This window comes from Thermobia domestica, chromosome 8 (genome assembly GCF_964235325.1).
Source record: "Thermobia domestica chromosome 8, izTheDome1.hap1.1, whole genome shotgun sequence".
In the NCBI taxonomy this organism is placed as follows: domain Eukaryota; kingdom Metazoa; phylum Arthropoda; class Insecta; order Zygentoma; family Lepismatidae; genus Thermobia; species Thermobia domestica.
In genome coordinates, this window is record NC_137461.1 from 260490096 (window position 1) to 260516939 (window position 26844).

At 35.5% G+C, this 26844-nt stretch overlaps 1 protein-coding gene across 7 annotated transcripts in view; it reads left to right on the top strand.

The window, feature by feature from the left end:
• LOC145693579 (uncharacterized) overlaps positions 1–26844 on the top strand; it is a 100341-nt gene that overhangs the window by 22391 nt on the left and 51106 nt on the right. For 4 of the 7 annotated variants that reach the window (XR_014132807.1, XM_081769682.1, XM_081769683.1 and 1 more), the window contains exons 2-4: positions 2669–2751; positions 20076–20182; positions 21563–21664. Coding sequence is in view for 6 of the 7 variants with exons in the window: in XM_081769682.1 (XP_081625808.1) it covers positions 2713–2751; positions 20076–20182; positions 21563–21664 (248 nt within the window). In the remaining variant the exon portion in view is untranslated. The remainder of the gene's footprint in view (positions 1–2668; positions 2752–20075; positions 20183–21562; positions 21665–26844) is intronic. The other 3 variants (XM_081769685.1, XM_081769684.1, XM_081769686.1) reach the window with 3 other exon arrangements.

Sequence of the window (26844 nt, forward strand, 5' to 3'; positions counted from 1 at the left end):
AACTTTGGATAACCAACAAAAGTGACTTATCTTGTACCTCTGTGTTCGTTAATTTAATAGTATATTTCTTCCCTTGTTGGGAACGACATCACCACCAGTCTTATTACGGCGTCACCAGACTCACATCTATATCTATTTTAGATTTTGTTATAAAGATCAATTTGCACCAAATATTCCGTGGACTTAATTTCGTTTTTTACTCCTGATTGTTGTCTTCGTATTCAACAGTCCACTCGCTGTTTTTATGAACAAATTGTTGTTTTAATTAATAACTTAATGAAATTCCACAATATTTCAATTTGTTCTAATGTGTTTACCACCATATGCACTTTCTGAAACTATTGTGAACACATGTTGTCCTTGGCAGGTTTAAGAATCCCCAAATATTATATTAGATCTTTACATTAAGTTAAGGGAATATTAGGTCTTACATGATTGGATATTTATTTTGACTAATATTCACAATAGTGTTTGGGAAATGTTAAATCTGTCATCGGAAAGAATCTTCACAACCACCTCAGAAAGTAAATTTACGGGATCTCAGCGAGGAAAGAAACACTGAAAAGTAACATACACGGATGCAAAAGGTAAGTTTTTATTAAGTTAGTCATTGTATAGTTGGACCACATACCTGTTAACCGTGTAAATACATTCATATATTGTACTCAGGTAACTTGCCTCCTACTTATTTTCCCTAGCAGCAGGCGTTGCGAACTTAATTTCAATAACAGATAACGTAAAGTGTGTTCCCCATTTGAGATAGGAGAATGAGATCCACGGGTAATACAAACGTAGGGGTGCATATTTACTCGATTTCAGTACATACAGATAATGTAGTCAGCACGCTCGCCTGCCTTTCCCCTGTCTGTAGATTCCCTCATGCAATCATTTTGAGAGGCTGAGCGAACCATTTGGATTCAAATGAGAAATAAATCCCACCCTTCATCGGGGAGCGAACCTGTTCCCATCCGTAGATATCTTACCAATTACGTTACCGCAGCTGTGCAAAAATAAACAAACTCGGAGAAATTATCATTTTTGGGGTGATAATCAGTACTTTACAAATTGAAACATCTTTATTGCATATATTTTAGATTTACTGTAGAAAGTTTGGTATACTCACTATAATTGGTTTTCGTGTTCTTTCGATCATTCTTACATGCGCAGGTATATTTATATAGTGGAATCTTGCAATCCATTTCCTGTTTGTTTATACTGATTTACGTAGTTTTAACAGTAATATTAACATTTAAAATTCTTAACATATAGTTCCCACCGTTTAGTAATTCTAAGGTATTTTTTTCTTTTTTTAAATTTTATTTTGTCTTGAGTAAGTGTGCTGCAGTGTTTACGTAAATGATTTGAGTAGTGAAAGTTGTATATATCATTTGACATCTTGTAATTATTCTGTTAACCTTTATTTCGTGTGTGTCTGTATGTTAGAATTGAATTATGTATAATTAGGATGTGCTGCGACGTATTGAAGAAATTTCCGTATTCTTCATGGATAAATTTGAGACGAAAGTTTATTTTTAACCTACAAATAAACTTAATTGTAAATATTTTTTTATAGTTAGTCCGATAAGTTAAGACGCTTTCCGCTCTGGAGTCTGAAACCGGTTACAGCCGTTTGTGAGTTGGTAGGGAATACCGAACTATTTATATCAAATATACGGTAATTGGTTGAATCAAATCAGGTGACTGTGCTCGGTTAAAAATGTCTCTTGCCATCCTTAGAATATAAGCGAAATCCGATGGAATGAGTTTACCATAAACAGTAAATCACTAAAATTATAATCGTGAAATTCCTTGTCAATTGAGCAGTTCCCTATAATTTACCCGACGAAATTTTGAAGTGGTGGTTTTAAATAATTTCATCCACCATAGACACTCACGGAGTAGTGGGTGTGACGTTTCTTATTACGAAATCAACGGTGTTGGATTAACACACAATCTGGCAAGATAGTTTTATTGTGTAATGGTCAACAAAATTGGCTAAAATTTTTAGAACATGTGTGTGAAAATCAAGTCTACTTAAGCAGTACGTTTTACATTTTAATATCGCTATTCAGAGCTCCGTAATAAACTCATATTTTTCACTTTCATTGACAAAGTGTGTGATGTTCTATTGGGATTGTTATTAAGGATATGGAGGTAGTTCGCTAATATCCCTTTTTACCATGTGTCTGTCATTTGCGCTAACACATTTTGCCACACTACTTCCATATCCTCAAAACTGCAATATAAATTTTCGTCTTAATTTGGTATGAAGAATACATTAAATACGTTGTAGGACATGTCTGTATGTGTGAGTGTGTATGCTTTATGTGTATAATCAAATACTGTTAATTTTTGCTGAAATTAATGATCAATTTCCATGTAAAATATACCTGTATGCTCACTGGCAGGATCTTCTACCATTTTTAGAAAAAAAAAAATTAAATTCTAAGTTCCTAGAAAGCTAATTACAAATAAAATTTGCACTGTGCAACCCATTTTTATTGGTCGCATTGTATTTTTCGGTACGTAACGAGATTTAATAGGGAGAATTTTTAGTTAACCGAAATTTGTGATTTAAATATGAGGCAGGATATTCTGCCATCAGCATTAATGGGCAAAATTATATTTAGCGAGCATCATAGTTTGTCGTTTCTTGTTGTATAACTAGGGTCTACATGATCAGCGGGAGTTTGACAAGAATACAAATACAGCATGGAGCAGGGAGAGAACGCCCATAGAAACATTTCGGTAGTAAGTACTTTATCTTGACATTGGCCCTTGAGTTCTCCCAGTGTAGGTCTGGTGAGTTTTGAATATATATTTTTTTAAGTTGTAGATCACGGATTGTCGATTTTGTAGAGTAGTGAATTTCATAAACAGGAGGATCGTTTCGAATGGATAAGGAAAATGAATAGCATGCTTTTATTATTTTTATTTTATTTTTGATTTGTCGCTGCTAATTATGACTAACCAATCTTAAGATCCAGCTTACTTTGGAGAAATTTTAGACAGAACAGTAAACTGTAAAAAACTAAGAGGATTACATCTACTAGGGTATGTTAAATAGAAACGTAAATGCGCTTGAATGGAAATATTCCTTTGTGATCAGAAGTTTTAATTTCATGATTCAGTGGCATAGAACTGGTCTTACGTACAGTATACACGTTATAAAAGCATCACAAACAATATGCCTTAGTTATGAAGAAATCTGATACAATGGTTGCAAAAGAGGTATATTGCAGTGCAAACCGACAAATAACGTTTTTACTTTTCAACAAATGGTGCTGTTCACAACTCAGCAAGATTCATTACATTGTAGGCTGTTCATAGAGATGGTATTGTGCGTTTTTATTTTATTTTTCAGTCTTGCTAGACATATTAGTGTCATTACATCATGCGCAAAATATCACATTCAAAGGCTGATCTTGTACTTCTCATTGTAAATCCGTCTAAGGCAATTAGAAGAACCAAGTAACCATCTCAATCATCAAAGAATTGCAGTAGCTACATTTATTGCCTAACTGATTATTAGCAACTCGGAAGACTTCGTATCAGTACTATCCTGATTATTACTCTCATCTTAACCAAAGGAGATATCGAGAAATCCGACAACATTATTTGTAGTTGTTGTAGGATTTTCAGCCTTATAAGTATGGGAGCGAAACGAGAACTTAATTACTAACCTGTGACCACTTTCGAGCCCCTCGATACTTTGCGCTGTTCCAATATATTTTCATCAAATTGGATATCGACAGTATACTATTTGAAGGTCAGAAGGTTCTTCAAATTTTGCATTATGTGAAAGCGGCAGTCATTGGCTCTGAAATATTTGTGGTGTCAGAAATGTCTCTGTGTGGCGTATTATTTTCTTGAAGATGATATAAATTGTACAGCATTGCGTTTGTGTGATAATTATATTGTGAAATTAAATTTGCCTTATCATTATGTTATTTATTTGTTTAATTTGGTTTGATTTATTGCCAGGTTAGCACAAATATAATATTGCCTTCTTATTAGGTGTATTTGATTTATATGTTTGTCAAGTTACAGTGCATTATACCTCTTTAGCAAAATTGATTTTATGTTTTTGCACTCTGAGAAATCCCCGGTATCGTTTACGGTAATTAGTAGCACAATGAAAGAATGTGCCATCCTGGGATTAGATAGTAAAAATTTTGGCAACAAAATGTTGCTTTCTTCCGACTACACCTAGATAATTAATAGAAGCTTAGAGTAATTTATTTACATCATCTTGTGTAGCAGATTCACTTTAACGAACTTCTGTACGCTTGGAGATTTGAATATAAATAGTCTTCTCGAGTTGAAATGCTATATTTATACTCTGCTAATGCACTGATACTATGAAAAAGGTTACTGTATGTTTAAATTAATAAAGAGTGATGTATTTCTTCTGAAGAAACACTAAAACTACTTTTAAAAAAATACTCTCTTCACAACATTAGAGGGCCGCTGTGGCTTAGTGCTAGAGGGTTCACCTCTGGTGCATGGGGTCCTTGATTCGATCTCAGCTCGCGCAAAGTGAGCTTTGTGGTGGACAAACACCGTATGTGAGAGTTTTCTCGGGGATCTCCCACTTTCTTCATTCCATTATTTCATTCATCATCTTCAGTCTCCTTTAGCCTAGCCGGTATAACAGTGGGATCTAAAACTTAAAAGATTTCATTTCATTTTATTTCTTCACAACTTCATAAAAATCTGGAGGGCTTTTTGGCGAGAACCATATTATTTTTAACTGATAAAAGATGTGCCAGTTGCAAACAGTTACATTTTACAGTAGCACAGTGGTTTTGGTTTCGAAATGGAGAAAACCTTGAGAAAGTTCGTTGCAGGTTGAAGGGATTTTTCTTTTCGGATATGTACTAATAATCCTAATGAGCTCTATCGGATAATCTTCATCCACCCTGATTGACACTTTTACTCTGTCCGGGTACGGTCAAATTTATTTTTATGTTGTCCATTAAATGCTTCATTATCAGAAATGCTTTTGAAAATCGTTACATCGTAATACATAGGGTGGATAAACAGTCTGGAAATACTTCTGTCACTTGAAAGGCATGAGTCAGGCAGCGACAGGTGTTCGGTTGGAGAATTTGCTTTGATTTTTTAAAAATTTAGCATCTCTTTCAGCATCGAGGCTGTATGAGACGTGGACCTACTGCTTAACGTGGAATCCGACCTTCATGAGCTTTTGCCGGGAACCGAATCCGGGTCTCCCACGTCAGTGGTACGTACGTTACCGCTTAACCACGAAGGAGATCGATAGGATAATTCAAGAGCCCTAATGAAACGTTTACGAAAGTGGTACAGTGAGCATGGTACGTGATCAAACTTGAAGCGGCACGTGATCGGACTGTTTTCAGCTATTGCTTAAAGGATGTATTGACCATCACCGTCTCGAACAGCGGCACGACAGATAAGTGTTCCAGGAATGCCGTTCAGGACAACCTCTGATTTACACGATTCAGCCGCTTTCTTCCCTGCTGAAAATGGATCGCCGATTGACTGCATATAAGCTAACCGCGGATGTAGGCTTAATAAGTCTTGGTCCACATCCTGTGAAACGTTCTTGGCTTTCTCACAGTGCAGTGCGGTTAATATCATCAAATCCATAGTGTAATTTGCAGCATTCTGTACATCACCTTAGTCCTGCTCTAAGGAGAAAGTGATGCCATTTGCTAGCAACGATATATCTCCTTGCATAACAGATATGTCGCGCCGGTAATGCTGTACAAGATCTACTGCGTAACAACGTTAGGAGATACTTGGAATATCCACCGTTTCTCTAGATATAAGCCTGTGCGATTACGGTGTGTCTGCCATAAGGAAAGAACCACTTGGCTGGAAACATTACAACACAAGGTGTCGTAAGGCTGTCCGTGCGAACCTGATAGAGATGGACGCGTCGCGCACGTGATACAACGCTTTCCACAGGTACGGCAGAATGTCTTAGACATGACGGGCGACTGTATTGAAGCAGTGTAACTAATATTTACTCTGTCAATAAAGCCAGGCAAGAATTACCGTATAATAGTATTGCCCGTACTTTTTATCTGGCCCTTGTATTATAGAAAGAGCCAATATATTGTATCAAAAGATTACTATTAACACGTGATACCACAATTTTTCACAAGAAAATAACGGCATAATAGAAATAGCATTTTATACATACACAGTATGAAGAGAAGTTCAGTTCCGTGACTAAAAAGGAAACGCAAAATTTTCCCATCCGAATAAGGTGATAGATTATCTTGATAAAATTGGGAGAGGGATTCTTAATTAAATTTTCTGATAATATCGTATTATACCCAAGGGATTGTGTAACAATCTGACGTGAGGATTTAACCTTGATCAATCGCCTTTATATAACTACCGGAAAGTTTTGCTCTATCCTTTTAATTTTTATATGGTACTTTCAAATGCTCCTCACAATACTAGGATCATTTTTTTGCAGTTGAGGTAGTAGTTTTTGTCCTCAGAACCAAAAATTCATTTATACTAAATAACGTGTTTGCGTGTACAACGGTTCAAAATATGTGAAATTTTAAAATTCCTCCAGGTGAATATTTGAAATGCTCGTGGAAATTTTGAATTTAACCACTGACATTTTGTGTGATGCGAATATCGACAGAGGAAAGTAGTTCAACATATTCTACAATGCCAGTAGATTCAAAGTGTTACCAAACAAGCACACATTTTCAAACAGAACTCACTCACTCTATAGCCTATGGAACCCGAAGGTTCAATGCCGCGTTCACTAAAACTCTCCACTGACTTATCCTTAGCCAACTGATCCAGTTTCTATTTTATATTCCTATCTGTGCGAGATCCATCTTAATATTGCCCTCCTATCTGCGCCTAGGTCTTCTAGTGATAGTTTTCCGATTGCCCACCTAAGCCCACTGGATTTGATGACCCTAACAATGTTTGATAAACTGTATAAATTATGTAATTCGTCGTTATGAAGTTTCCGCCATTCCCCATTCCTGTTCCTCTTGGGTCCGAATTTTTGTCTCACGTCAGGATATTGTTCTCAAATGTTTTAAGTCTACGTTTTGCCTTCAGAGTAAGCGACCCATGTTTCGCAAGCATACGGAACGACATACGTGATTATCATTTTAATATTTCAAGCTTCAAATTCCTCGACAGTTCGCGACAACAAGAGATTTTGAACTGAATAACATGAATTTCCTGCTTTTAGTCTATATTTAATTTCATTGTGAATATGGTTTTCGTCTGTTAATATTAATCCTAGATATTTGAAAGTATCTATTTCATCAAAAGTATTATTTGATGTTCTAACGCATCCATAATTTGTCGTGTTACGATCCCGACGAACTTCCATGTATTTAGTTTTCTCTGCATTTACTTCTAAACCTAGTCCCTACAAGCGTTTAATAAGACCTCTGTATTTCTTTATATTGTTCTGTCATCCCCTATTACATTTACATCATCAGCATACGCCATAATCTGGTGAATACTATTCAACTCTAGGTCCTGGTTGCTATTTTTGATATTCCTTATAGCGTACTTCAAGACAAAGTTGAATAGTAATGGCGACAACGCCTCTCCTTGTTTCAGACCATTCTCGACGTGAAAGTTTGTGGCCAAAAATTTTCCTACCCGGACTTTACTTTGAGATTCATTTAAACATATTTGAATTAATCTAATTAGCTTTCGCAGTATTCCAAATTCTGTAAAAATGCTGTACAATGTTTCTCTCCTAACCGAGTCGTAAGCCTTTCTAAAATCAATAACTAATTGATGTACCGGGGTATTGTATTCCCATTTCTTTCCGAGTATTTGTCGAATGATTAATATTTGGTGGATACCTGATCGATTGCAAACAATACTACGTCAGAATATTGAATATTTCAAATCTACATGCTAAACTAAAACTTAAGAGTATTACCTTATTAATGTAGTGTTACAAGTTAAGGCCGCTATAGTATCATAAAACCACAATTTGGAGGACTGTACAACAGTAATAATGTAAGTGAAATAGACTTGGGCGATTCTTATCGAAAGTACCTTGAGACATTTCCAATAAAAGCAAATTTACAAGGAATTTAATTTTTTTTTTTTGTTTTTTTTTATTAAAGACTTTATGTATAAAAGGAAGAAATTAGGCAAGTATCACATCTAGTCACATGGACGGTGTTTAATAGACATTGAGATCATAATGCCGTTTACAGCAATTTGATATCTGAAACAGTTTCGGAGGTATGAAAAACATATATAGAGATTGCTGTACTGCTAAAACGTGACGTATTTGTAGACAGTTTGAAAATGAGTGTTAACTTTCCGTTGGTATGTAATTACAAGTTCTTTGAATTATATAATTTTAAGCAAGTGGCAATCTTTACTAATACAGTGAAACCTGTCTATGTTGACCAAAATTAGTTCCATTGAAAAGTGGCCAACTTACAGTAAATAATTGTGATTGGTGTATTTTTAGAATAGGATTTATAGTATTACTTGATTGTAAAATTTTAGTAAGTAAGCAACAGTGTATAAAGAGTAAACATAACAATATACAGTACTAGAAAAAATTACTATAGTTGTTTAATGTATGTACACGTATTAACAAATTTATTCATGATGGTTCGGGGAATTCATATCTAAACCTTCACTACCTTTTGACAAGCCGTCAGGTGCCAAGAGTTGACAATTGAGATGGTTAGCTTTAACCTTGAGAATTTTTCGGAATTACTGAAGCTCCCCACTTATGAAAGGAGCCGATATAGCTAATGGTTTTACCAAAACAGACAGGGTAAACAAATGCATACAACCATTTCCTGAGTTCCTGTATGTGCTTTTTCTTATTCACATCTTCCTTCACTACCCGTTTATTAGGGTACTGTTCTGGCCGTTGACCTCCAAGAACAAATCGTAGTAATCCATTCTTCTTTATCACCTGCCACAAATACAGAACATCTGCCTCTCATTTGAAAATACGAAAGAGTTAAAAAAAAATAAATAAATGACAAAACTGTATTTTACGTGGCCAAGATACGCAGGTAAATTTATCATTATCATTATTAAACATTGCTTCAATGAGGCCGCTTACAGAGTAATAAGTAACGAATGTCTTATGGAAAAATGCAGCCAGGTCAAGATGAGCAGGTGGTCAACTTATAGAGGTGGCCAAGTTGACAGGTTTTACTGTATAATCTCCTGGTCCGTTTGTGACGCCAAATTGCTGTAAACGACATCTATACGTCCATGTAAAAATTATAATTGGATGTGGTATTTCTCTAAGAAGTTTTCATAATAAAGAACTATTTCGAAAAGTTGCAGTTTCAATCACTTGCAACTTCGTTCCTGTGTATTCGAAACGTTAAATCATGATAATAGAATTAAACATTAAAGAACGGCTAGTAACAAGGAATTCATTTTCAAAATTTGTTTTCCAATGTTTTCGGCAGCTTATTGCTTTCATTGTTAGCACTTTTGAGGACATGGTAATCTTTAGAAATACCTTGTACAAACTGACTGCAGATGGTTACAAAATAACGGAAACACTTGTTTTTTGTAATACGTAAGACATGAGAGATGCTAACACCGAAGGTGTGTGTAATAGCGGCTGGCCGTTAGTTAAACCGCCTGTTCTACCTCAAGCAGAGTAGAACGGAGGCGTGTGTTGAAGCGGGCAAGTGATGCAAAATGGAAGACTTCTTTCGAATTTCCAAGAGGCCAAATTGTGGGTTCACGGTTAGTTAATGTAAGTGTATCTAAAGTTTTCAGTGTGTTAAGTTATCTCGAGAAGCCATGTCCAAGATGATGATGGCCTACAGAACTGATGGAAAATCAGCATTGGCGAAGAGTAATGGCAGACAGAAGTTTCAGTGACAGGGAACGCCAAACACTAAAGAGAATTGTCATTAACAACCGTAGAACGAATATGGAAAATGTTGCTGCGGATCTGTCATTGTGACAATCACAGCCCGAAGCGAGTTGCATAACCTCAACATCCATGACCGGCTTACAATTTCAAAACTGCTGATCACCGTCAACTAAACTATAGTACTAAAATGGTTGCAAGAACATGTCAAGGATACTGCCGATGATTGAGAATGCGTAATATGGTCCGATGATTCCTCTTTTATCGCATTTCTAACAAGCCGTGTTTATATACGGTATCTCCTTCCTTCCATGGAACATGGCAGTAGCCCTGTAAGCTGTGGCCAGCAATTTCGTAGTATTCCGTAAAACTTGTCATTATACTTAAAGGATGCACTAGTGCCAGTGACTGTGTGGACATTTTAGGTGACCACATACTTCTTCTGGTTCAGAAATTGTTTACGGTCAAAGTCTCTATTTTCAAGATGACAATGTTTCAAATCACACTGCTTTGTTGAGGAATGGTTTCATGAACCTTGTGATGAACATCATCTCATTTGGCCTGTACAAACCTAAGATCTCAACATTATTGAACGCGTGTGGTCAGTTCCATAGTTAAAAACCCGAAACAGGGATCCTTCATCCTTGCTGATGAAACTGAGTGTTTCGCTACGCTAGGAATGCTACAATATTCGCTAGTAAACTATTCATGATTTACATAACTCCATTCCACAGTGGATCACAGCCATTTTGGATGCTAACAGTGGTCTCACGTCGTATTAACCAGGTAAGTTGCATTTTCTTCATGTGTTTCCATTATTTTGGTAACTATTTGTGGATTTTCTTAATTCTTGAACAGTAAGTTTTACTATTACTTGAGTCTAGCATTATTGGTTGAGTGAGTGGTATACGATGTGTGTGCTAAGTTTAGTTGAAATTCGTCAAATCGTATTGTAAGTTACGGGGACTATTGATTGTTAACCGAAATTCTTTATCTTGGTCTATTTTACTTGTGGAATTATTTAAACTGTGATTTTTCGGATATTTTCATTGTGTAAATGACAGTGAAGACACAAAAGCTAACTTCCTGCACAAATACGCAGAGTTAAAGTAAAATAAAAGCTAAGATCAATATTTCTCGATAGAGCTTCTTTATATATAAAGGGTATTGGACTAATGCAGATACATTTCTAAAACTAAGTCGTAGACATGTGTTCTATAGATTCTCATCTATTCAATTTTCCATGGAGTTCTCCTGTGCTTACGTTAATGTATTTTGGGTCACCACCCAATGCATAGTCCTGTTAATTTAATACCGAGTTCAATGTATTTTTAATGCTTGTCTTCGAAATTTAACTAGGAGTTAACCGGGTTAGTATTGTCCTTCAATTTCCTTCCCCTTCATTTTTCTTTTCATCACCTTCAGTCACATCGCATAGAATAGTTTCTTCTCGGTGTCCTAAAATACCTTCTCATACTTCATTATATAAGGATTCCCCAAACAAAAGTGAGCATTGTTGCTTCATTAGACTGAGTTCTGTACCGCTACACAACATAAGTGAAGAAGCTACTGGTAGCTGGTGACGAAGATCGTGCTGTTTGCATGTAGTGAAGGAAGTTGAGTAAATACGGTCGTGCAGTTGATTCATCCAAACATGCCCGGCGAGTAATTATTCAATTGTGATGGCAGAAAGTGTTAATAGGCTCGAAATTGGTTTTATGAAAGAATGAATATGTCGCTCAGTACAGTACGTTCGAATGGGTGGTGGTTGTGGTATAAGATTATGCTAAGATGTGCTGTGACGCTTCCGCTGGGAGGTCCCTAATCATTACTGTAGGGTGTCGACCTGCGACTGTTGTCTTTAGGCCACCCAGTCAAAACTATCAAGAGCTACCTACGTGTTTGTGAACGAGGGTGAGATCGGAACATCGGTGAAGAAGGGCTCGCAACCAATTAGTCAATCTTCTTACTGAAGATATCCATAATTTACTTGCTTGAGCTAGCAAGGTAAATATGTGTAGCTAAATGACACCTATGTAACATTATTTACTTTCTGTACGGTCAAATATTCCATCCAACCAATATACATTATAGAAACCGACAAAAGTATTTACTTGACCATAAGTACAGGGTGGCCCAAAAGTAGGTATACACCCCTGCATTGATCAAGTATAACGTACTAGTTTATGGGTTTATTTGCTTCTGCCGTTCCGAGCTTAAGATATAAGCAAAAAGGTATTAAGAACAAATAATAAGGAAATTAGGTCTACAATAAGAAATATGAAATGTGGACTGATCAGTACGGGACTGTATACCTATTTTTGGGCCACTCTGTATATCACCACAGAAACATTGAAGTGTAATTTAAGTTAATTACTCATGGCTAGAGATGTTCTGTGTAGGGTAGTAGTGCCGTATATTTAATAGATCAAACTTAGCAGTAGCATAGTGTTTTATTGTAGATTGTTCCTTTGGCGCAAAAAGTCTGAACATTGGGTAATACCTGTATCTGTATAACATTTTTAACCTGTTCTGAGTGACTTAAATTGATTTCCGTTTTTAACTTCATATTAATAATATACATGTATGACATGCAGATGATTATCAAAATAATGAAAACTGATGAAACTCAAACATTAGATCACAGTTATGCCATGAGTTCCGTAGGCCGTCTTCACCATGACACTGTACCTCGCGACACATCTTACTCATTGGCCACCTTAGATATGAAGGTAACCAAAAAAGTTCTCTATCACCCACACCTTCGAATATCAATATGTCACCTAAGACGACTTGGAAGATCTAAAATAGTCCCCATCAGTATCTACGACTCTCTGCCAATGATCGAAAGGCTATGGATTCCATCGCGGTAGAACTTGGTGGGCCGTGAAGCGAAGTAGTATTAAGTATATTTTGCATCTCTACTAGGGATTTGAACTGGCGTCCTCTAAGGTGATTGTTCAAGGAATGGAACATGTGATAATCGGACGGTGCGATGTACGGGGAGCATGGCGGATGTAATAGTGTTCCCCATCCAAGGCATAGAATGTTGCCCCGGTTCATTCTAGCCACGTGGGGCTTAGCGTTGTCCTGTGGCAGGAGGACCATTTTGCAATTCAGAAGTGCTGCCTGGCTCCAGTTTTGAGTTTTCCTTCAACACGGCGCAACTGCTGACAGTACACAGTTGCATTGATGTTCTGACCAGCTGGTAGCAGTTTCCGATTCACGATGTCGCGAGCAGTCCACCAAACACACAGGAGGACCTTCTTCTGGTGCAGTAACGGTTTCGGCTGTTCTGGATGGGATGCTAACAATGATGATGATGGCGCTGTGGAGCTTCGTACAGGACCCACTTCTCATCACATGTCAACACCCTGTACAAAAATGACTCCTTCCTCAGACGAAACAGCAAAGAAACACAGGTGCCTGCTCGCGATGCCTTCTGGCCCGGAGTCATATCATGTGGAGCCTATCGACCCAAGTTGTAGTGCTTCCCAATTTGATGGAGGTGCTGCCGAATGGTTTCTAAACTCATACTGAATTGTAGTCCCAGTTCGTCACATGTCTGGCCACTGTTCGCCTCAATTGCTGCCTGAAGATCTTCATTGGTCTTCCGGCAGTAGTGTGTCTTCAAGTTTTTCGTCACCGTCCTTAAACTTGTTAAACCACCACTGCACTGCCCGCGTAGTCATGACACACTCACCAAAGACCTGGCATATCATCCGCCCAGCTGCAGCGGCGTTTGACCAGTTTGAACTCGTATAGCATAGACACCCTTATGAAGCTCTGTGGAGGTCCCATGTTCACTCTGTTCTTACGCAAGTTCACGGTGTAACTGAACTGCCACAACTAGGTAGTATGTTGGATATACCCGCACCAACTGACCTTCGCTTTACCTCCATTCGCATTCAACTTACAGTGTGAAGGTCAATGGAACACAGACCTCTACAAAAAGCGATAGAACTTTCTTGGTTACCGTATACATTTATCTCGCACACTCATAATTTAGCCTCTTCGTAACTCAGAAAGATGTCCTATTTACATTACCTTTTGGCTGCTTCAACACGCCTCCATTCTACCCCGTCTGACGTACTACACACGATCTAACACGCACTGAGAACATACAGGCGCTTCACATTCATTCTTAGCCAAGGTGCCTACCCGGCGATGAAAATCGTGACTAAGCCGTGAATTTCGTATACTGTGAGAAAACCTTTATTAATCCTTGGATTTCATTTTTAAACCTTGAAAATCTAAAATATTCTATTTTATAGTGTTTTCCTCGTTCCTTGTTTATACAGTTAACATCATAAAATTGAACGAGGGCAACGTACCGACAGTCGCGCTGCGCCTTGGGTCTCGCAACAGGTTTTTTTGTGCGTGCTGTCAGCAAAGATTATTTTAATCAACTTTCCGACTGTGAAAACTGTGAAAAAGGCGCGAATTCGTTTTAGTTTGAGTAGGAATCCTATCGGTGTTATCACGTCACACATCTTTCATGTTGAAACTGCAGTAGCGTCATAAAATTGGTTTTCCGGAAACAGAAACTAAGCAGAATTGTCAAGTATGACATGAATTTTGGTTCTGTTGTGCAAAAGTGCAGTGTTTAAAGGAAGTAAATAAATCTGTTTGGGACAAACCCTTCCCAAAGTGAACTGAATGGCCAGTTTTTATTATTTTGTAATCAAGACTCTACATTTGGACTCCAATGTTTTTAACCAGCAATAATGTACGGAATATGAACACATAGTGGAACGTAGATGATACCAAATCGCATGCGCTTCCATTGGGGATCGGTATGATCTCGCGCTTCTGAACGTAATTTCTGTTACAAAATGGCAGAATCATTAGTAATCTACGTGATATTAGTTTATCAATTTAGGTGTCAACATGTATCTTAGAAAGGCCATCTACAGCCAAAAGATTGCATCAGGATTGAGTTGCTTAGTTGCACAGGCGTGATTCATTTGTTCCACACTCGCAAAACTAATTACCTTTAATGATGAATATTGTATCAAGAAATGTAACTGAAAGTTTACTGTAATTCGTTGGCCTATAATATTTATTATAGTAGTCAATTTCTTTTTCTCTTACAATTCTCTTTAATTTCTGCTTTTGAGTGACTACAAATTTTAATTTAAAGCTTATGAAGGAATGTTTCGGAAGTTAGCAAATGGAGCATACTGTATTAATTAAAATAAATTGTACTCACCACTGTGCAGTAGTGACTTTATAGTGAATAATTATTTCAGTTTAGAACTGATTTTGTCGTCAGGTGCTTGCAACGTCAGTGAACCTCCCGTCCTTTTTATTTATTTTTTTATTTTATTTTATTTTTTATTTATTTATTTATTTTTTTTTTGAAGGGAGGGGGTATTTTTGTTAGGACAGATTGATACTAGTATGTACAAGTCCTGCACTAAAACAAGTTTCTGTAAAGAAAAATAATAATAGTAATACATACAAAATCTCTTTCAAACTGTTTACATTATAAACACTTCACTTAACCGCTAATTGTTGTTGTATTAGCCAAAAACAATTTGCAATTGGTATTTGACAATTCTACCGTGAAAGTTTCGGCACTGCCATTATAAGCAGGATCTTTTCCCAAATTTTGGTAAGGTTCTTTTGTTTTGTTTGCAATTTCAAGAATTGGAAGCAAGTCGAAGTAACTTTACAAAATTTGGAAAAGGATCCGTGCTTAGAATGACAACTTTCACGCTAGAATTGTGATCTGAATGTTTTTGGTAACTGGAGCATTAATTAGTATTTAATATGCTTCCTATCAAATCATATAACCCAACTCTGTCGACATAGGGGCCATGTTTAAAAATTCATGTTCAGAAATCAGCGTGGTCAAATTATAATTTTTATGGTAGCATGAATTTTTTTTTTTTTTTTTTTTTTTTTTGTAGTTTAACTCATTGTGCATTTCGGTTAAAAGGAGAATTAAAAGCACGTTGATTGATGTGATTTTTTAAAGTTAATATTGATTATATAATCCCATTCTTTATCTAAATGATCCTTATCCAGATGTAATGTAATTCTTTCTAAACACATTTCTTCTCAGAACCGAAAAATGTAAAATTGTTACGTCTTTGATTGTATATCTTGAAGTACTGAAATGCTTGGGCAGACTTGACACTACGGATTCATTCTTTACGATCACTAATTTGCTCCCTAATTCTAATCCCTATATTCCTTTTAGTCATACAATGAACATCCGATTATTCGTTCTAATCACTGTGTACAAAATATACCAATAATCTGAAATGTCTGTTGATTTGCCACAATAATGATAGAGCTTAAGAAAATAAACATACAGGGTGGCCCAAAAGTAGGTACACAGTACCGTACTGATCAGCTTATTGCATTTTATATCATTTCTTATTGTTATCCATCAGGTAGACTTAGTTTATTATTTGTTCTTAATGTGTTTTTACTTACATATTAAGCACGGAAAAGCCGAAGCAGATCAACCTATAAACTAGAATGTTACACTTGATCATTGCAGGGGTGTATACCTACTTTTGGGCTACACTGTATGTATGTACAATCAGTCATAAGGGAAGTTACATTACAGTATAAACAAACTAACAAAGACAAGTAAGTACTCTATTGTGCAGTCGAACTGTGTTTCGATTATTACTATTTGACACACGCACTGCTGTTATGCGAGCTATCAGTTCACATCTATTGGAAATTTGTTTTTGTTTCGATCTCTGGAACGCTTTTACCAAAGTAATATCCTACATAGATAACCTGGAAAACAAATAATCCGAGCACGAAATATCGAGTTTGCTGTACTAATAAAAGGTTTATCACACACTTCGTAAACACTAGAATGGATCAAGTTAAAAAAAAAATTAAAAAAAAAAAAAAGTTCTTACATTGAACGACAGACGTCTCTATATAGTTAATTTTAGAGCGACCTTAAAGTTGGGGTTTGGTAACCTGTTACGTCTGAACGTTAAGTTTAATCACAGTCTTCGGCTGTTTTATTTTTGGTGCTGTTATGACCTAAAATGCTTATGTTAATCACTTTCCATTTCCAAATAAAACAACTCTCAGTTTACCTAAAAACTAGTTTATACACCTTTATGCGAATGTAGTGTCACAGGCATTTGGCTGTCTATAGAATCAAGTGTGCTGATCATCATGTTATTAAAAAAAAACTAGTCAATTTTTCAAGTTTTGTCATTCGGTTAATTAGAAAGTGACAAACTGTTTTGTAATCGATTCAGTCTCTCATGAGTACATACTATCACAATCGGCAACACTCGGCCAAAATCAGAAGTGGATGAAGTTTACTTCTGATTTCAATATTGATTTCCGTAGGACAAAAACGGTAAGAGATATCGAGTAGTTCTATCTCCTCCCTTAGCCATCTGTTTAGTCTGGAAGTGGTTCAAATTTATGATATCCAGTTTCAACCTTTATTACTATAGAACAAAAACGATGGAACATAGTGCGTAATGGCTTTTTGATGTGAATTCAGCGTCCGAAAAATCCTATTAGTTTATTGTAACCAGTAGTTACTACTACAAATTTGAGTATTGGATTTCCATAGTGTGGACGTTACTGTCGTTTCACACTGTGAAACGAAACCCACTTGTTTGTTATTAGATAACCTTAATAAGATTTGAAACACTTCAAAATACTCAGACTATAAAATTTACTCACACCTAAGACCTTTTAAACCGAAAGCAGAAGCCTTCATAGTGGTATGACATTTTGTTTATTCCGTACAGTTCCAGTACACAATGTTTTTGAACTACCATTGTACATGATCAACAGGCGATTTTGTTTGAAAACACTGATTTAGAGTTCTGTTTACGTAGAGATCCCGATCTGACACCACTTTTTCCTTTTTCGTGGTGTCGTGGTTCCTCAATGGTAGGGCGCTTACCTCTGGTGCGTGAGTCTTCTCGGGGTTCTCCATTTCCTTCATTCCACCAGTATCCAACTCCTCATCGTTCCCCTTAGTCTCGGTGCAAAATCGTGGTATGTTAAGAAATATTTTTTTTTTCTAGTACAAGTTGGTATATTGCTGGTAAAATATCTTATAACCGGGACATTTTCCAGCAGTTTGACAGAATATTTATGGGCTATCTGGTCTATAATGTTTATATCAACTTTGTTAATTTAAAGCAAAAGTGTTACTAGTTTATTCTTTTGGTGATCAGTCATCTATGCGTGAGTAACGCTAATTCCTAATAGTTAGTAATCGTCGCTCCGCTCGCTGCCTGTCTACCCATCTGCCTTTATTTGAAAATAGATAGTGATGATGAACGTGTTTTGCTGTCCAGCATTAATCCAAACCTTGTTGTACACTATATGTTGAAATCGTCCTTAATTAAAGGTTCTCATTGTTTACACTTTTTTTTTTTTCAGTTTGTCAACAAACTTACTAGGCGGTTATACAAATATTAATGCTAGTGTGCTTACAGACTTTGTCCAATTTTGAAATAATTAAATTGAAACAGTGCAGTTTTTAAATCGCAGTATAAATCCTTAATAGTTTCGAATCCTCAAATTTCCTGCACGATAGCGAGATCTATTGGCGTAAAGTGACTTAAAAATTAGCGTTATGTATCGATATATTATAATTAGGATATTAGTAATTACGTGTGTACTAATTACACACGAAACTAATATTTACAAACGCTTAATCGTACTAGTGTATTTTGCACATGTATTCGATTACCTATTGTACAGAAGACTACATTCTTGTAAATTTGAAACAGATAAAACCTCCTCTCGGCCCTTTAAATGAAAGAATTATTGACATTTGATGATGATTGAGTTCTTATTTCTAGTGATTCCATTTAAAAATCGTACTAAAATCACTTATTTAATACACAATTAATAATACTTGAATTAAAGGGGGAGAGTGGAATGGAAACCTAGATTTGACATGATTCCGTATTTAAAAAGAAATATATGTTAACCAACTTTTCCTCCTTTTGCAGCGTTGAAGATGAGGGGGGATAAAGGAGTTTGTTTTGATTGCCTATCATCTTACGTAGGACAATCAATAAATAAAAAAAAAAAAATTGTTTATAGGATGCGCAACTCTCTCTAGATTAGGTCCTAATTAGTCGTTACTGATGACTGAATTGCTTGAAATATAAAGACAACACACACAATATATTTCTATTACTAGTTCGTTGGAGGTATTGGTACCTTTCAGCTTTCTTCTTAATGGTTTATCGTGTACTTAGCACTAATATATACAAGAAACGCTTTATCGGAAATAAGTTCTATGTAAAAATTTCGATGTAGCAATATGGCATCATAAATAGCCTACGTAGAATTAGGATGCGAGCGAACGAGATGTTATTTCATCCTATAACTGGCATAAAACTTTCACTTTTCTTTCAAATTTGTCTGCTTGACAAAAATGTTTATTTACAGTTGGTCATTTATCGGTTGTCCAAATGCAAAAGACCATATCTACTGAAAAAACTAGTATGGGAAAATCACAAATGTCTGTAGCTAAAAAGCCAATAACATTCACCCAATAACACTACATATACTCACATGCAGCACTTCTACAAAACAAATTCAGTAACTCATCAGATACGTATTATCCAGTTTTCAGAATAAATAAATCAAGGCAAGCGTCTTTTGAACTAATACCTAAAACAATTTGTCTCTGGTGAAAATCAGTGCCTGTCTAAATTATTTTTCTTATTTCGAGTGTGTTCTTTCGTTTCTTCATCAGTTTTTGTATTTCCATTTAGTGCATCGTGTTGCTTCGATTGATGGATTATTTGGTGAGGTTTAATGGGGACATCAAGTCAAGTTGCTTTATTATTATTATTATTATTATTATTATTATTATTATTATTATTATTATTATTATTATTACTTGAAGTTCTCTTGTGAAAACTACTGTGCAACCATACTTAATATATAGTATCCCTGCTTTACACGCACACTCACACACACACACACAAAAGTCGTGTATGTGGGCCAGTGAATTGTTAAAATAATCCTTACATCTAATGAGTTCGATGTGTATCAGCTAAATGAATAAGTACCTATAAACATCTGCGTTTACCAAGAGAAGATAGTATGTTTGATATCTCAAAATACTTAACATAATAACGTACATGTTTAGTTGGCATTAAATCTTTTTTTTCACTTATAGCATGTAACTTCAGTCAATTGCTGCATTTTTTAGTATTGATAAATATATTTATTTCAGCGTTTAACCATGGGAGACGAAATGGGACGGGGCTACGGGCGTGGACGTGGTGGACCAGGTCGTGGAGGTCCGCCGAGAGGACGAGGCTTTGGAGACAGAGGAGGAAGGTAAGGTTTAACACCGTTTGTTTTGTACAGTAATCGATCCTGTAATTACTTTCTATATGGCCATTTGCAAAAATTGCAAGAATTGGATATGTTCTGTGGATGTATTTGGCTACCTTAAGTTTCAGTGGACTTGTTCTGTTATTTGTATAATATTCAAAACCTTTGCTTTAGTTTATCTTTCTTTCTTTCTGCCTTTTTTAAAATATATATTTTTTTATTATGTTAAACAAAATTTCCTATTCCAAAATTCCATAACTCCACAATTCTTCCATAATCAGTTGTAATTTTCATCCATTTCCTTTAGCCTTTAAGGCATAATCGTGGGACGTTAAAAATTGAATTTCTAAGTGCATATCTTCAGGAGCTTTTGCTCATACTAATATCGAATTTTAAAGAATGCTATTTCTACTGCTGAATAAATTTACTAAGTATCCATTCATCCATTGGATATGTACGTAATTATATTAGAAAGGCTTCTAATGATACTATATTATTATTAGTACAATTTTCTACGTTGTCAGGACGTGATTTTCATTCCTTATTCAAAAATGAAACTGAATTGTAAATCTAGTTAAGCCTTTATTTTATCCAATTATATCATCTCTTCAGTGTTATCATTCGGGTGTGTGACTGAATGCATGTGAGTATGATTGTATTAATCGTCGTAACACTTAACAATATTCGTTAATGCGTATTTCACGTTTCGCTAGAAATATATTATTTTAAAATTTAATTTTGAATCTTAAATCGTTATTTGTAAGTTAATATTTATTGAATATTTTGGTAATAGTACGTACGTACGTACGTACTTATGCCGTGAGATTATTGGTATGTTCATGAGAGCATAATTGAAGTAACTCAAGACAAATAGTTATGAATACTCCTATGAGTAAGATAAATCATTATAGATGTACTCGCCAAGTTGATTCTTTGAGCGGAAATAAGAATACTACTGATATGATTGATTCTATGAAAATTGTTAAAACATGAGAATTGAGCCTACGAATTACTTAACGAACTCTATTTGGAGATGGATGTTCCATCCTGAATGACTTTTTATAAAATAGGGTGAAAGATGAAACGTAAAAGTTTTTATTTTCGAGGGTTACAACATTATGACGCTAACTGAAAGTTAACGTCATTCTCAGTAGGATTTTCGTCTTTTTGAGCTGTATTTTGATGGAGATTCCGAAAGCATGTAGAACAAATTGATGGTAAAGGTATTCCGTTCGGAGACCTCAGTAGGAAAATTTGAAATCCAGATACAAAACTATTAATCCACCACACACGGGATCAAAGAAGCAATATTTTAGTAAAGAAGATATTCATTCTTCTTGCTTCATGCTCAAACTTTAACAGTGACAATTGGTCCTTTTTCAGGGGAGGCCGTGGCATGATGAGGGGCGGTCCCAGAGGTAGAGGTGGTCGTGGTGGCCCTCCCAGAGATGGTGCAGGTGGCCGCGGAGGATCAGCACCGGGAAGGTATTAGTCTATCTGCTTCTCTCATGATAGTATTATACATACATATATATAATGAAGTTAAAATGTTAATCTCTGCTTGACGTAGATACGTTATTAGATTGAATATTATTGTTCAAAATGTCGATTTTTTTTGATTGTATGTTCATGATAATTCTGGCTTAGTGTTTTCTAGCAGACACGTAATCTGTAGAAAATCGTTAAAATCACGATTTGTAATAATAATTTCTGTATAAAAAAATAGGTAGCTCATTTGCTAGTTTTCAGTGAGATGTAGCGTAGTTCGTAACATGAGAAAAATATCGAAGAATTTTGTACATCAACAAGAAAACTTGTTAACACTTAATATAATTAGTAAAATAATTGGACTATTGTAAATGTAAAATGTATGCTTGGAGAGTGAATGTCCGCTTATTGAACCTATAAATACTCGTGTTTTTTAATCCTTGAAAATTAATTATATCGCAGATACTGAATATTGATATTTTTAATAACAGCATGAAATTTAAGGTGTGTATATATATCCTTTCACAAACTGAGAATTATACAAAGCTGAGTTTGATATAAAAATAACGTCCAACAGGTGACTCCCCTGCCTTTGCACACATTCTTTAGATCTACTACGCAGGTTCCTCATTGCGTTTTCAGTTTGAAAATACTTTTGTTAGAATATTCGGGATTTCTTTGATACAGTCCTTTAGTTCTTGTATAGTCTGTAAACGATACTTAACACATCACTCTCAAGGTACCCAATAGCATGAATACATAAGGAGATCTGTCGTCCAAGATTATAGTGACGTTTGAACACCCCTTTGTCAGCAGATGCACTCTCATTGTTGTGATAATATTCTTTCACGGTCACAGCACGTTCCGCACTGGTTCATTTTTCCTTATTTCTGCAAATTACGTTCTATTCCGAAACATAATAACCCATCAGGGTTACAGTGCAGTTGGTAAATAATTCCTACGCAAATGTAAATTTTCTGTTTTCATGAAAATCCATTTGTAATATTGACTTCGATAAGTTACATACTCCGAAAAGTTTTGTGACAAGTATGTTACTAATTTGAATTTGATAATTACAAGTCAACATCCTTATTTGTTGACCATACAAAATATCGATAAACATCAGTCCTGTATATTTACCGTAATTGTAAAATAATGTACGGCATTAAGTGACGAAGTCGCTAACAGTTTTGATTAATTTGCTAAATAACATACTTCACCCCTACTTCAATATGTAAATAAATATAACATTAATTCCAATTTTAACCACGATCTTCATTATTTCGATGCCTTTAAACGATACTTGATAATTAAAACATTATTTGCATTTGTAAAATGTTTCAACGAATCTCAGTGAATTCCTAGTTAAAAAAAAGTTTAAAATTTTATTTAACAAATCACCCATATACATGTTCAGTCACAGACACATATTTGCTGAATGATTAAACGCCCAAGCGTTTGTCGTTCCTGTAGGATGATGCTGTAGTTCTGCTAGTACGATACAAATATCCTGCCAGTAGGAAGATGGTATTGTATATTGCAGTTATAACATTTTATTATATTATGTTTTCGAATGTATTGTTTGGCTATAATATAGCAATGAAAATAGTAAAGTTGATAAAGAATAAGAAGCATTACATTATATTTGAAAATACAACGTTACGAACGTCTTTGCAAATGACATAAATTGCCTTTGAGTTAAAATAAACTACAATATTAATTTGTAAAGTAAAAAATAAGGTAATAAAGTATATTGACTCACGTTCTAAAATTAACCCAGCTTTAAAGCTGATAACGAAGGAATAATTATTTTGCATTGTACCAATGAGGTTTAAACAACGAGAGGAGGAGGAGTTGGATTGAGTGCCTGGAGCAAGTAGTCGATTGAGACGTCTGTTTCTGCATGCATAAGCGCACGGTGCAAGAGCTTGTTTGTAATTTGGACTTTTTGTAAAATTTTCTATGCCGCGAACTATGTATCTATGTCCTTTCCGACATTGGTTATAGTTATAGCCAGATAATTAACCTGTGTAAGAGAAAGCCTTCCATGTGTCAAAGAAGGGCATGAACGCAGTGTTGAATCGCCAAAAAGCGTGCACCGTACCTGTTGCTGGAACCAGTCAAAGTGGATCTCAAACATATCGGAAGCCTAAGCACCCCCCCCCCCCTCCCCGCTGTTGCGCGGAAAGTGAGTTCCCCGGTGCAACGTGAAAACCCGGTAACACAAAAAAACGGCCCGTTTCACGTGTCATCGACACGTGAAACGAGCATTCATGCAATACCTTTTACAGACATTCCTGTTAAATCCCTCGATACCTATGCATGGATTTTTTGGGTGGGGTTCCGTTGTGAAAAAAACGGGCCTTGGAAAGCAGATGTCTCCGCACAATTCCACACCTCTTTGGAAAGCTTGTCAGAAGGAGTGGGATCGTTTGGACCAAAATATTCTTCAACGCAGTCTCCTGCAATGGCAACTTCGCTGCAGGGCCATTGCTGCAAGACAGGGGTATAATGTGGAATACAATCGCTGGTGGCGTCATGGTTTTTTAAGATGAGATGGGTTCAAACTTCCGTTAGCATGAACATTAAACGGCCTTCTGTACTTTCTTTACGCACCTTGTATATATCATATTTTATGAAAATATACTGGTCACTGCACCAAAATTTGATTTAAATAGATTTTTTTTTTTTTTTTTTTTTTTTAAATCTATGATTCAAATAAAATTTATTTTGCTTAAAACAGAAATGAAATGCGGTATTTCTGACTTACGGGACACACATCGAATGTGAATCTGAAACTATCATCTTTATCCGTATGATAATAGGATCTTAATAATGCGAGTTTAAATAAAGTATATCGTTCTTTGTTATTTGACAATGTACTGATTTAATCATATCCTTTTGTACAGGAGACATGAGGCGAAAGCTCGAATCCATTTAACATTCTCATTCAATGCTCACAATTTTCAGTTCAATTGTAAAGTCGTGATTCTACATAGCATAACCTTTATACAGTAACATTTACATACATATATATATATATATATATATATATAATGGACTAACCCGCTTGTAATAAATTTTTGAACATAATTAGTACCTCAAACTGGGAATTTATCACGCCATTTTGATTAAAATTCGTATCCGAAGAGGAGGAGGGAGAAGAGGGATAAAATTTATGCCGAAAAAGTACCTCAGAGGGCTCTGAAGCTAGGTAAATGAAACTTGGTATGTAAATTCCTCATTAAAAATAATTGGACACGTGTTCCAGGTCCGCTCATAAGGGAAAAATTTCTGTAATTTCTTTTTCTCCGTATTCAAATCTACGTTGTTTGTCTTATCGTCACGGGAAGACGGCTGGACAATTTAAAGTGAATTTTTGAAAATCGTTAGCACTCGGAATCGAGCCCATTTTTATCACGTCACTTTAATTAAAATGTGTGTTCCAAAGTGGATGGAAGAGGAGGTTTAAAATGTATTCCAAAAATGTCTCACGAGTCTTTCATATTCGGAAGATGCAACTATATATATATATATATATATATATAATCTTCCTTATTTTAAATAAGTGGTCACGTGTTCCAGTGTTTTAGGAAGGAAATTCCATTTCTAAGGGTGAGGCAATTTCTATGTTATTCTCAATATATATGACCGATCTTCTCTTGTGCATCATAATGGAAAACGGGTGAATCTTTGGGGTGAAGTTTTGAGCACATTTAGCACTTGACTCGAGCCGGATTTTTATCTTGTCACTTTCACCAAAATGCATATCACAATGGAGGTAAGGGGAGGGTCAAAATTTGACATAAATATCTATCACGACCCCTTGAAGTTAAGCAGATAGAACTTGGTAATAAAAAAAACTTTACTGAAAAGAAGTTGAGACGTGTTCCAGAGTTTTCAAAAATTCTGGCTGTAAAGGAGTTAGATTTTTGTAATGTTTCAATTTCTTATTTAATTTCGTATTTATCACAATCTCTGCACATTGAAGTGCATATTCTAAAGGGGGAGAAGCAGATTTTTCGTAAACAGTAACGGCGGCGCCGTTTGAAAGAAATTTTCGAATAAAGGTAGCATTTGGGTCAAGCTGAGTTTGTCGTTCCATTTCGATTCAAATACCCATCATAAAAGGTACGAATATTGAATAAAAATAAATCTTTCATATATTCGACGCAAACCTATTCTTGCCGTGCTAAGAACAGGCATTTCAACTAGTTGTTAACACTATAAATAGGAAGAAAAATGAAAAATACATTTAAAAAAAAAGCTATTTTTAATTAAAAACTCCTTACTAGGGAAGTATCTTACATATGGTATTATACATATTAAGATATTTTTTGTTATACTGAGCGCAGGTAACTTTAAATCAAATATTTACACAGTTCATGCTAATATACAAGTTTGAGTAATTTTACTGTTTTAAAGAAAGACATTGATATTCATTATGGGAAAGTTATGGTGAAAGGAGATTAAAAAAAAAAAAAAAGTTGCATTTAATTTATTTATATTCAACGCAATGCAATTTTTTTTCCAGTTTTCAAAATAGTAACGTACTTTACATGTGCATATTTTACTTCGGTTCTGTTCTGATTAAGCAGCTTGAAAAGAAACAAATATCATCATAGTTACTTTTCTTCGTCTAATTATTGTGAAGTGAATTTTGAGAATTACTGTGATCGCCCACTTGTATGTTGGAAGAACAATAATGCACTGCTACTGAGTAATTGTCTCGTGTGAGAAATATCTTTGGAGAAAAAAAAAAAAAGTAAAACATAAATATCAGGAAATCCCCGTAGTTTACCGTTTAAAGAGGAATAGCATTTAAATTGTACTTTTTTTTTTTTTTTTTTTTTAAGTCACGTACAAATGATTTAAAAAAAGGGTGTGCACAGCTTACATCACATGTAATTAATACCCGTCCCCGTGTTTGCATTCTGATGTCCTGTAGCGTCAATGTATCAACATTCCATTCATTCTTCTGTTGCTGCGAACCCAACCCACAACCACCATATATATCTACTTTTCCGTGAAATCTGGTCAAGCCATTGACACTTGAAAAGAAACGAACTGGTTACGTTTTCAGCGAGAGAACTTTCCGCATCGTTGGATGATTTTGCTCGATCGCTTGGTGATAGCTCGAAACTCAATATTCCCGTTTCATAGCATATTGACTTGAT